This window comes from Cervus elaphus, chromosome 24, assembly GCF_910594005.1.
Source record: "Cervus elaphus chromosome 24, mCerEla1.1, whole genome shotgun sequence".
NCBI lineage: Eukaryota > Metazoa > Chordata > Mammalia > Artiodactyla > Cervidae > Cervus > Cervus elaphus.
Window position 1 is genome coordinate 68,923,288 of NC_057838.1, and position 12,798 is coordinate 68,936,085.

Genomic DNA, 12,798 nt, shown 5'->3' on the forward strand with positions numbered 1-12,798 from the left:
TCAACTGATGAATGTGAACCTCAAGCTTTGTTCAAAGACACGTTGCCTATGGCAGATCAGTGGAGGAGTCAAGATTCTGAGTTAGATTTTCCTGACTCCAAAGACTACCCAGGAAACAGGAGCTTTTGGTACGAGGTTGGCATCTGGGGAAGGGGAGAGTCACTCTCCTTGAACCTTCTGGGGAGGTCGGAGGGGGCTGTCAAGACACACGGCTAATTCTGCCCCAGGGCTCAGTTTCAGGGCTGGGCAGATGCCCTGTGGTGCCTCTAATCCAGGCCCAGAGGTCTGAGGAGGGAATGAGTGACACAGGCTGCTAGTCTTGTCCTAGGTTTACCTGGAGGCTGAGAGCTGTGGACAGAAAGTAGGACAATGAGGAAGTTCAAAGCATTTCCTTTGCTATTGTAGAAACAAAAATTCCCAACCAGGGGTCTAAACAATGACAAGTTTCTTTCACTTGGGGGAAAATAATAAAGCCCAGAGTTGGGCAGCCTGAGCTGCAATGGCAGCTCGACCATATCCCCCGATCCTTCTTGTTTCCAGTCTGCCGTCCTTCTCAAGATGGTGGCCAGAGGCCAGCGAAGAAGAGGGAACCCAAGGAACTAGGAGCCCGAAGACTTGCTCCTGAGTCTCCCTGGCCAGAACAGAGTTCTGCGGATGATGCCGGGAAATGCAGTTTTTTAAGTCAAAAGACGGAAGCTTCATCTTCAATGGTAACTTGTGTTTCTTCATCACTTTTTAATCTATAGTCACAACAGCCTCATCATTCACTCACAGATGTTTGAAGTGTCAGCTGTGGGTCAGGCACAGACTTGTTGGATTTTTAGTGGTGACTAGATAAGGGTCCATCCTCACAGGATCACTTGAGTGCTCCCTAAGTGCCAAGCAGCTGGTAGCAATCACTCCCTTTAATTCCCCTACCAGCACTGGGAAGTGAGTACTATTTTCCCATCTGATGGACAAGTCAACGGAGGCTCTGAGAGGCTAATGATCTATTCAAGGCGCTGTCATTATATAACAGAGCCAAAATTCAAACCCATGTTGGTCTGCTTTAAAGCTTTGGCTATTCACCATTTTTCCCATCCTTCACTGTGCTCAGTGCCTGGGACCTACCCTTCAGAAATGCTGACTTACTGGTTGGAGGTAGAACCTGGGCATCCGTGTACTTGTATTACCTTCTTTAGTCTCACAGCAACTGGAGATGGTATTTTCTATTTAAAATTGGGGAAGTTAAGATCCGGAGAGGTAGACTCTCTTGCCCAAAGTCACAGAGCAAGTTCTCAGTGGAGCTGGGAGGTGTGTGCTCATCTCCTGACCTTCTCCAAAGAGCTGTCCTTGGCTCCAGAAAAAGATCGCTTCCACAAACTTGGGGGGAAGCTTCCACAGTGGCCAGGCCCTCTGTCCCAGCCAGGCCGGAAGCCTCCCTGGAGATGTGTGTCTGAGGGGTAGGGCACCACGTGGCAGCCGGGTGATAAAGGGCCGGGCTGGGCCAGGATGTGCGGCGGAAGCCCAGCCCGTTGAAGGCAGAGGCGCGGCTGGACCAGGGTGGGGGCCGGACATAGGAATGCACATTTTCCCCAGCACAACACGCTGTGGGTTTCCTCCGCCCCAACTGAGCCCTGCGTGATATGTCAGGCCCAAAATGGGTCCGCAGCCAGGGACTGGAGGACTGGCCGGCGGGCAGGGGCCCACGGCCAGGCCCCGGAGGAAGTCACATGGCGGGGGGGTCACAGGCCTGACCCAGGAATGGTGGAGGGAGGGAGATATTTCAGGCCCGAGAGGAAGGACCCAGCCCACGAGATGAATCACCAGGGACAGATTATCCTGAGGAAGACCTTGGGGGCAGAGTTGTGATAAGCACCTTCCTCCCAAGGTGACCAGAAGCCCACGTGAGCTGCCAGCAGTCCATGAGGTCTGTGTGGCTGGAGCACTCAGAGGTGTGTAAGAATAGCTCCAGGTGCTTTCCAGAAGGGGCTTCTCAGGGACCTTACGGCAGAAGGATGAGCACCTATGGCAGGAAGAGGAGAGAATAGCCTTGGGGACGAGTCGCCCGTTCAAGGTCACGGGGGCAGAAATGCTTTGAAGGGGGACTTGGCCTCTTCATCTGTTGCCACCACCCCCTCCTGCTCCTGGTGCTCTGGCCTGGACGTGAAGCCTTGCCGATAAAACCACTGGCTGCAGACTCCTCACGTCAAACCAGGCGTCAGGTCTCACACGTGCCTCTGGAAGATGCACTAGACTTGCCCAAACTGCGCAGCGTACAGACGGGAAGGATGGAGTCCAAAGAGGATTCCGGTACCACCAAGCTCCAAGCTCCCCATCGCCTCCCACATGCTATAGTTAGTGTACAATGGCCTTGTAATGACTTTAACCGCAAGGTCAGTGGAAAATCCCATGTGAGGATCCACCTATGGGCTCACAAACCATGAGAGTCCTCGGAAGCAAACGTGGAGAGTGTTTCTTGAGCTTGAGAAGGCTGTCTATGTGCTCCTCCTCTGCACCAAATGTCCATTTGACCAATTTTTGTTACAGGCATACCTCACTGTAGTGTGGCTCAAAGATTTTTTTTTTAATTTGAATTTTTTACAAATTGAAGGTTTGTGGCAACCCTGTGTTCAGTAAATCTATCAACGTCTATTTTCCAATGGCATTTGCTTGCTTTGGGTCTCTGTGCCATATTCTGGTAATTCTCAAAATATTTCAACTTTTTCAACATTATTATATTTGTTAAGGTGATCTCTGATGGGTGGGCATTACGTTACTGTTGGAAAAAGGCCACAGCTCACTGAAGGGTCAGATGATGGTGAGCATTTTTAGCAACAGAGTATTTTTAAAGTGTGTACTTTTTTTGGACATAAAGCTATTTCACATGTAACAGACTACCGTACAGTACAGTATAAACATAGCTTTATATGCACTGGGAAACCAAAAAATTCTTGTGACTTGCTTTATTGAGATATTTGCATTACTGTCTGGATCATTGGTGGTCTGGAACCAAACCCACGATAACTCAGAGGTCTGCCTGTATTACATTGTTTAGTATATACTATCATAAAACTAAGTATAGGCTCTTCTAAAGTCAGCAAGTTACAGATTAAATATAGTCAATGGCAGTCAACACAGAGGTAAACTCAAGCAGCGCAGTCAGCGGAGGGTGGCCTTCACTCAGAAAGCTGTCATCCCCAATCATCCAAGATCCGTGGATGTTCTAGTCACATTGCACTGAAATAAGACAATTTTAAAATCCTCACTCTTGGACCCTTGAGCTTGTCTCTGGAAAACTAAGGGTCTTCAGAAGTTCCTTTGGGGGAGATGCAGACATAGGGCAGCCCTGTCTGAGCTGGAGGCATCAAGGCCCAAAACAGTGGAGACCTGCTCTTCCCACACCTGAATCGAAGTGAGCTGCCTCCTGGTAAAAGCTCTGGGCACAGTGGCCACCACTCAGCCAGGACAGGTCCAAAGGGGGATGGGCTCTGCGTGAGGCCTGGGCTCCAATGAAGCCAGACTTGGCTGGTACCTTGGGAGCTGGTTATAATCAGAAGCGATGCCCACCTCCACCAGGAAATCCAGGAGAGGACCTGGGCACTAGTTTTTGGTTTTTTTTTTTTTTTCTTTTTGTAACCAAGTCATTCTGTTGCACCTGGAAGTTTGAAAAACACTGATCTAGATGACCTTTAAGATTCCTGAAGATCCTAAAGGGCTGGATCCCAATATACAATATTATCACTGAAATCATCTTCATCAGCATCAAACAGCTATCACATGCTGAGTGCATGATACCTACCAGATGCTCTGCTAAATGCTCACATACATGACTGCATATATTTCGTGAGGGGGCGTTATCATCCTCACCCCAGTTTACAGAGGAGGTGACAGGCAGTGACTCCCTCGGAGCCACGCAAAGTAGTGAGCAAGGAGAACGTCACTCTCCTGGCTCCCACATGAGCGCCCTGCCCCACACCCCACGGCTCTGCGCTCCTTGTGCTGGAAAGGGCCCAACTTCCCCCACAGGCTGCCCCAGGCAGCAGGTCACTGGGAGCCTGGCTCTTGGGAATCTCCACGCCCTCCAAATACTTTAGTGATGAAAGCTAATACTTTAGTGATGAAAGCTTCACCTCTGGTTTGCGTTGCTGACATTTTTCTCGTAAGCACAAATGAAGAGAGAGACCGTCTTACACACAATGTCCTTTCCTGCTTAGCGGTGTCACCGAGTGGCATCTGTGGCCAGCCCCATTGATTTAACATCCCAAACGTGTCCACGGCCCTTATGGTGCTCCAGGCTACCTTCTGAGCACTTTATGTGAGCGTCTCAAACCTCACGATGCTCGGAGGTAGAACCTGTAACCACCCCCGGTTTACAGACGCACCAAGGAAAGATGTGAAGACCTGCCCCAAGGTCACAGAGACAAATGTGGAGCCAGGCTTTGACCCCCTCTAAGAGCCCACACTTAAGAGTTGATCTGGCAACCACCCCACCAGGTGTTTTAGGACGGATTACTGCAAGCCTTGGGAACCAAGCAGCCTCTCTCGGACTCCAGCAGGGGGCGCCAAAGCCCCCAGCCCCGCTCCAGGCTTGCCGGAGGTGGCTCAAGAGAGGGTCTCTAAATGCCAAATGCCCTCACCTCCCTTACAGGGTCTGACCCTGCAAGCTTCTTGCTCCTTCCCGGCTCTCTCAGTGACTTCCAAGTCGCTCCTGCTGCTCCCGCCCTAGCTCGTCCTTTCCATCATACTCAGCCTCTCTTTGGGGGCTTCCTCTGTGGCTCAGACGGTAAAGAATCTGCCTACAACGCAGGAGACCCAAGTTCAATCCCTGGGTCGGGACCCTGGAGCAGGGAATGGCAACCCACTCTAGTGTTCTTGCCTGGAGAATCCCATGGACAGAGGAGCCTGTGAAGGCTACAGTCCACCAGATGGCAAAGAGTCGGACTAACACTTTCACTTTCACACTTTCAGCCTCTCTGCCTCCCAAGGCAGCGTCCCATCCCTGCCTTGGCTTAACCGACTGCTGGCTGCGGAGACCTCAGTCACCCTTGGAAGCCCACACCCTCTCTCCTGGCACACACGTTCACTTGTCTGATCAGTGGCCTACAGGCACATCAAACTTGGTACCTCCAAGACCAAGTTCACGGGCCTCAGACCAGCTTCTCCTGCCAGGCTCTGGGTTGTCCTCATCAACCACCCTGCCTCCCAGGGCAGAAGCCCGTCCTGGGGCCTCTTCACCCCGTCTCCCCTGCCTTCAGACTGTCTGCATCCACTGGTCTCCTTGAGCCTTGTCCAACCTGAGACCTCTCTCCCCCCAGTAACCTCCCACCTCATGTCCTGCCTCCCTCTATTGGTCCCATAACAGCCGCCACCTGCCTTCTGAAGCACAAATCGGAGGCTGTCACACCCCTGCTTCTCTTTCGGAGAAGGCCCATACTTAATTCACTTTCCTTGTTGTTCAGTCGCTGAGCTGTTCTGACTCTTTGAAACCCCACGGACTGCAGCAGACCAGGCTTCCCTGTCCCTCACCATCTCCCGGAGCTTGTACCCTGAATTTATCCCCAGACCCCATCTTGGGCCTCATCTCTGCAGCCCTCCCCACCCCATCCCCTCCAACACTCCATTCATATTAGCAAGAAGAACACCAATCTCATAGTATCGTAAGAGGACTAAATGAGTTAATATGCTGACGTTCTTGATGTCAGCACCTGGCATGCAGTATGTGCTACCTATGTAATGATTAAACTGGTCCTCAGACTACTTGCCTCTGGAGGGCAGGCACTGAATTATTTATTTGATCCACCTGCCCCAACGTCCTGGTTGTGAACCAGTCCCTGGTTCTGAATGTCCCCTAACATTTGTGACCTGAGTGTGTCTTTGGTCTAAGAATGATGGTGCGTGTAGAGAAGAAAGAGCACGTTTGAGTGATCTTCTGGAGGCAGGCTGCTCAGGGCTGGGAGAAACACAGGAGGAGGATGGCTGCTCGTCTGCCAACGGAGCTCGATGGGGTCCACACGCCATCTCCCCCCTCCTGCCTCGCTGACCTTCCTTCTCTGGGGCACAGCCCTCATCTCCTCCTGGGGCTCCAGCCCACTGGAGAGCCTCTGTCCTGCCTTCCTGCTTCCTGCCCTGCTGGACCCTCTTCTCCCTGCCCTTCAGGTCTCACGTCTAAAATCAACCCTCCAGCCCTAGGGCTGTCTCTCCCCATCCCTCTGTCTTATCATCTGCACCTGCCACTCTGACGTCTTCAATTATGCCACTTGTTTACTTCGGGTCTGCCTCCCCCACCGTCTCGGAGAGAAGGATGCTGTACTTATTCCTTAAAATATCCGCGGAGCCCAGCCTGGGGCGTGGCACAGACACCTGTGCAACGGGAATGGACGCTAGAATAGGGGTTTTCATTGACCTTGTGTGATTTAGAAAAGCCATTCAGAAGTAATAGCCCTGGGGAGCCGGGAGCTGTTCACTAGAGTCATGCACGCCTTGTTTGCAATCTGGCTCGGCCACTCCTCCAGCTGGTGTCTTTGGGAAAACACCTTAGCTGCCCTGAGCTTCGGTCTCTTCCGTTGCAGTCTGAGTCCCAGAGTCCCTAGCTGACTGTATCACGGGAAGGGGTCAGCCCCTCTAGTAAGCTCGGACGCTGTCCCGGCGAGCGAGCCAGGCCGATCTGCACTGCCCGGCAGGTGTCGCCGCGAGCGCGCGCTGAGCCGCCGGCTGCGCCCGGAGCCCTCGGGCGGCTCGAGCGCCCCGCGTCTGGGTTGCGAGCGGGGCGTCCAGGCCTCCGCCCGACTCCGACTATCCTCCAGGAGCGGGATCCGAGCGGAGGCTGTCTCACCTGGGTACCCACCTGCCTCCCCGCCTCGAATAGACTGGGGTGAGGATGAATACGCTGAGCCAAGTCATCCTCCTCCGCCACTAGCCCTGCGAAAGGGGGCGCCCTCCCCCGAAGCTGTGGAGGGGGGATTGGGGTGAGCTCCCCACGACCCCCCCAGCTCCGAGCACTCGGCGGGACGGGGATGCGGGCCCGGGAGCGAGCGAGGGTTCTAGGCCGAGCCCCGATTTCCCCCCCAAACCCGAGAGCCGTCCCTGCGCGTCCGCTCGCCCCGGAGTTGGCTAGTTGGCGCCGGAGGGGCGGCTCGTGCGGACTCCGGTTGCCCTCCACAAGGCTGGGCGCCCGGGAGCCGGGAGGGGGCGCCGCGGGAGCGCGTGGGGCAAGCGTGAGCGCGCTCGGAGCAGGCGGCCCTGTCCCGCGGGCGCGGGGGCGCGGGGCGGGCGCTCCGGGGAGGCGGGCGGGGAGGGGGCGGGGGACGGTGGGAGGGGCGGGGGCGGGCGGCTGCAGCGCCCCCGCACGCCCCGCGCCTCGCACACTCGCCCCGGCCGCTCGCGCGCAGCCCGGCGTCGCCCCGCGCCGCGCTCGCTCCTCCCTCCTCCCCGGGGCTCGGTGGCTCCCGCGCTCCCGGCGAGGCTCCGGCGCCGAGCGCGCGGACGGGCGCACGACAGACGGCCTCGGGAAGCCTCGGCCCGCTCCTCCAGGGCGGGCTATGTGGATTGCCCCGCCAGGGCCGGCCCGCGGGATCAGCCCGGCCCGGCCCGCGGCCCCGGCGGCCAGCGGGGACTATGAACCGGAAAGCGCGGCGCTGCCTGGGCCACCTCTTTCTCAGCCTGGGCATGGTCTACCTCCGGATCGGGTAAGGGCCGCTCGCACCCCCTGCGCGCGCGTCCCGGCAAAGTTGGCGTGTCCGGGGAGGGGTTGAGCCGCCCGCAAGCCGCCGCCGGCCGCCAACTTCCTTGGCTCCGCAGAGAGGCCGAGGGGGTGAAGTGCGGGAGCGGTGGGCGCACAAAGGGCCCCCGCAGGCGCGAGCCCCAGGGGCGCGCACAGCTCCAGAGACACGGGCAGGGGGACCGGCCGTCCTGGGAATGCCCGAGGGAGGAAGCCCCCCACCTCAAGCCAAGGACAACCGGCAGGGACTATCCAGCGCGGGGAACTCTGAAGAGGGTCCCCCGCTGCAAAGGGTCAGCGCCTCCCAGGGACGCTCAGACCGGGGCATGGGACCGCCAGCCAGGACCACAGCCGCTCCCAGGGAGCTCAGCCCCCAGAGCCCGAGAGAAAGTGTCCAGAGAGGGGCGGGCACAGCCGCTCCTAGTGCAGGGCAGTCCCCGGGTGGCAGGCGGGGCGGGTCTGCGAGCAAGGAACAGGTACCCGGAGGGAGGGACGTTCGCTGGGCCAAAGCACAGAAGCCTGGGCACCACGCGTTTCCAGGGACCCTCAGGCCCCCGGGCCGAGGGGACAGCGCCAGCCACCCGAGCAGACGCACACAAGGGTAGAGCTGGAGATGGCTCGAGACGCCCAGGGACGCAAGCTCGCGAGCCAGCGCCGGCGAGCGGCGGGACAGCCCGCCCCCTAACGCTGGGCACCCGCGGCGGCCGGCGCGTCCGCCGAGCGGCCCTCCCCGCCTCACCCCGGCGTTTCTAGGAGGTGGGCCGGGGGCGGCGCTCGGGCTGGAAGGTGGGAGGGGGCGGCGGGACGCGTCTTGGAGCTGCGTTTGCAGGGCCAGTCACCCTTTGTACTTCGGAGATAGCGCGCGTGAAGCGTGGGGGCGGGGGCTCCAGGGATGGATGGGGGTTCCGACGCGCCGGGGCCACCTTGGCAGGTTTCGCACGAACGGCGCCCCCAGCTCCGCTTGGGGAGGGGGCGAACTGCAGGGTCTGCGGCGGGGTGTGTGAGTGTGTGTGTGTGTGAGTGTGAGTGTGATGGATCCTTTGTGTTTTGTCACTCGCTTCCCCCGCCTCCCCGCCCCGGCGGCTCCTGCGTTCTCGCAAGTTGACCGGCCGAGGCGGCCAGCAGGTGCGCAAGAAGCGGACCAGGCGGCTGCCAGCCGTGACCGCGGGCCGGGAGGCGGCTGCGGGGCTCGCGCGCTGCCTGCCTGCGGCTGTTTTAAGTGTTATTGATTTCGCCCGCGTCTGGGTGGCTTTGCTTTTCTTTTTTTTTCCCCCTGCTTTAATCTTCATCTTGGCCCGCGCCCCGCGCGCATCCAGGAAGCCGGTGGGGCTGATTGGCGCTGGCCGCGTGCGGCTTTATCTCCTTTTTTAATTAGAAACGGGGCGGAGGGACCCGGGAGGGGAGAGAGAAAGGGAAAACAACAGAAAATAACCTCCCCTGGCCGCCCCACCCGCCCGACCTCCCGCCGCCGGCGCCGAGACCTCAGCGTCCCCGCAGGGATCTAGCTGCCCGGAGGGACAGAGGGAGGGAGCCCTGGAGCCACGGAGGGCGCCCGCCTTCCGTCCCGCGGCCGCCCTTTGGGGTGGGGGCAGAGGGCCAGGTCAGGCGGGGAGTGGCAGGGTGGTTTGGGGCCAGGCCCTCCTGCTCTCTGCACCTCGGCTTATCAACATCTGTAAAATGGGCAAGAAGGGAGAAGTTTCATGGCCCTCGCGACAGGCCCTCCTGTTCGATGGATGGCAAGGCACCTGTGTATTCTTATTTGGATAGTTCCTCTGACTCAGGCCCAAGCCTTTTGGAACAATCAGACCCAATAACTACTACAGCGGCTCATTTACTGAGTACTCACCGTGTGCGGGACACCTTTGGAGCACTTCCCGTGTTTAATTTTTCAGCCACCCTTTGAGATGAGGTCTAGTTAATACCCTCATTTTAGCAATGGGGAAACCGAAGCCCAGAGAGGAGATGTAACTTGCCCAAGGTCACACAGTCTAGGTGATGGAAGCTTCGGTAGCACCCTAGGCCTGAACGCTTAGCTTTGAGACTATTTGTGCCTGTGATTTTTTTTTTTGCCCGAATATGTAATTTCACTCTCTGCCGGTGGAGGGGGTTTCCTGGTGGTCAGCTAGGTGTTCAGAGGTTTCTCCCGTCTTGTGGCCAGAGCATCTCCGCTTGACTTAATCTTTTTATGCTGCCTCTTCCTCCAATAGTGCAAACCTTCTAGCTCTGTGTTTTAGTGGCTGAGACGAATGACTGAGAGCACTTGCCGGTTTCCGGGTCTCACCGTCTGTGAGCCTCAGCTGTCAGCTGCAGAGTGGACATGTGAGATGAACGTGACAGGCCCTGTCCAGGAGGGCTGTTCAGAAAGACCTCGTCGTCTGGTGTGTGTGGCGGCACGGCCGCGCTGCCTTTGCGTGTTGTAGGCGTCCTGCAAAGCTCACGGATGTGTCCAAGGCATAGCTGGGGGTGCCTCTGCGTGGCAGGCACGCAGCCTGAGTGACGTTTCTGAGGCTCACGATTGGTATGGAAAGTTAGGAGGGATGGAGTGGGGAGGCAGGTTCCCTTAGGTGGGATGGTCAGGGAGGGGACCCTCGTGGTCACATGCACGTGAAGCTCAGGGGGCGAGAGCTTCCCGGGAGAGGGACCAGCGAGGATCAAGGACCCGAGGCGGGAGGAGGAGGGCTGGTGTGTGACAGGGGTGGCGGCAAAGAGGGCAAGGGTGGTCTGTTATGCGCTTGTAGAGCGGCGGGGGCCCCTCCCCTTGGCGAATCCCAATCCCAGAACGACTTCCCACAGCCAAGGCTGGGCAGGAAGGATGAGGCGCTTAGCTCTGCGGGGGCACTGACCTTGGCCGTGTCAACCAGAGCTTGATACTATAACCCGAGTGAGATCTTCTTGTTCAGAGGCTGCTTGATGGCCTTTCAAGGATTACACACAACGGGAGCTCCAGAGAAGCGGGCCATCTTTGTGTAAGCAGAGGGCTGGCTCCACGCTCAGGGCTGCCGTTGGAGCCTCTCTGGGGTTACCTTGACGCTAGGAAGCGGCCCCATGCTCAGGCCAGACGCCCGTGGCTCACGGTTGCCCGTCTTTCCTTGCGCCCTTGCCCGAGCCCTCTGGCAACGCTGGGCCACCCCGCACCTCTGCCACCAAGGCCAAGCCACCGCCACCTCTGGCCTGCCCACGCTCCCTGCCCTCGTCCTGGAGTCCCGCAGTGCTCTCCTGCCCGGGGGTGGAGGTGGGCGTACCCTGCCAGTGACCGGCTTCCAGCCCTCCCGTGTCCCGCGATGCACGGATAACATTCCCACTGCCAGCCGTCCCCTCTCTCCAGGCTTTCCCCTTCCCTGAGCCCTGGTTCCCAGCTGGCTTCCGTGACTTCTTTCTGTTCCTTGGCGATCCCAAGCTTGTCCCCATCCTGGGACTTTGCATCTTCTTTTCCACCCCGGCCTGGAATACTCTGCCACAGACCCTCCCACGGCTGTCTCCCAACCCTTCAGGGCTCCGCGGCACTGTCACCTCCTCAGGGAGGCCCTCCTTGACCACTCCAGCTGAAGCCGCCCCTCCCCTCCCCTCCCCTCCGCCCCTCCGCTACTTGCTGTCACAGCGTCTTCACTTATTTTCTCAGTAGCATGCATCACTGAATGGCCTGTTGTGTTCATCTGGTGCGTGCGTTGTGGCCTTTGGTGGCCCCTTGAGGACAGGGCCTTGCCCGTCCAAGCCTGGTGCCCTGATAGGTGTCTGGTATGGACCTGTGCAGCGAGTGAGTGGGCAAGACAGGAACCTCCCTGCCCTGGTCGTGAGCATGCTCTAGGCCACTCGTGCCTGGAGTGGGATCCACATACTCCATGGGCCTGCAGGAAGGAAAGACTGCAACTTTTATTAACACTTGCTTTTTATTTTTTTCTCTTTTTCCTATTTTTCTTTTTTTCCCATTAAAAAAATTCTTTTCTGTTTTTTTTCTTATTTGTTTCTTTTTTGTTTTCTCTTTAGAGTTGCTTTTTAAAGATGTGTTTATAATGAAACGCATACATCCACAATACATATATAACACATCTAAATGTTTTATTTCATTAATGAATATCTGTGTACCCGCTGCCCTATTAGAGGCAACTGCTTTGTGAAACTGAGGGGTTACCTTTGCAGTTTCATCACACAGTTCAGTTCAGTTGCTCAGTCATGTCCAACTCTTTGCGACCCCATGAACCGCAGCACGCCAGGCCTCCCTGCCCATCACCAACTCCCAGAGTTTACTCAAACTCATGTCCATCGAGTCAGTGATGCCATCCAGCCATCTCATCCTCTGTCATCCCCTTCTCCTCCTGCCCCCAATCCCTCCCAGCATCAGGGTCTTTTCTAATAAGAGTCAGCTCTTCGTATCAGGTGGCCAAAGTACTGGAGTTTCAGCTTCAGCATCAGTCCTTCCAATGAACACCCAGGACTGATCTTTAGGATGGACTGGTTGGATCTCCTTGCAGTCCAAGGGACTCTCAAGAGTCTCCTTCAACACCACAGTTCAAAAGCATCAATTCTTCAGTGCTCAGCCTTCTTTATAGTTCAACTCTCACATCCATACATGACCACTGGAAAAACCATAGTCTTGACTAGATGGACCTTTGTTGGCAAAGTAATGTCTCTGCTTTTTAATATGCTGTCTACGTTGGTCATAACTTTCCTTCCAAGGAGCAAGCATCTTTTAATTTCATGGCTGCATTCACCATCTGCAGTGATTTTGGAGCCCAGAAAAATAGCCACTTTTTCCCCATCTATTTGCCATGAAGAAATGGGACCAGAGGCCATGATCTTAGTTTTCTGAATGTTGAGCATTAAGCCAACTTTTTCACTCCATCACACAGAGATGATCCCTAAATGATTATCAGTTCCATTTTGCATGATTCTAAACTTCGTCTCGATCAAATCTTCCCAAAGATGCAAAGGCAACTGGCTGAGTTGGTGTGGCAGTATGTTTGTGACCAGTGTCATCTTTCTTTGTGTCTAAAAAGGAAATTATGCCTAATAATGAATATACACAAGTGCTGATGGGGATGATAAATATGCGAACGTGGGCTGGGTGTGCAGTGTCAGAAGCTGAGAGACCCGTGATGGGA

At 56.5% G+C, this 12,798-nt stretch overlaps 1 protein-coding gene across 1 annotated transcript in view; it reads left to right on the top strand.

The window, feature by feature from the left end:
- The first annotated feature begins 7,299 nt into the window (after positions 1–7,299).
- WNT7A (Wnt family member 7A) overlaps positions 7,300–12,798 on the top strand; it is a 66,489-nt gene continuing 60,990 nt past the window's right edge. The window contains exon 1 of the mRNA XM_043886991.1: positions 7,300–7,667. Within this exon, the coding sequence (XP_043742926.1) occupies positions 7,597–7,667 (71 nt within the window). The 5' untranslated portion in view covers positions 7,300–7,596. The remainder of the gene's footprint in view (positions 7,668–12,798) is intronic.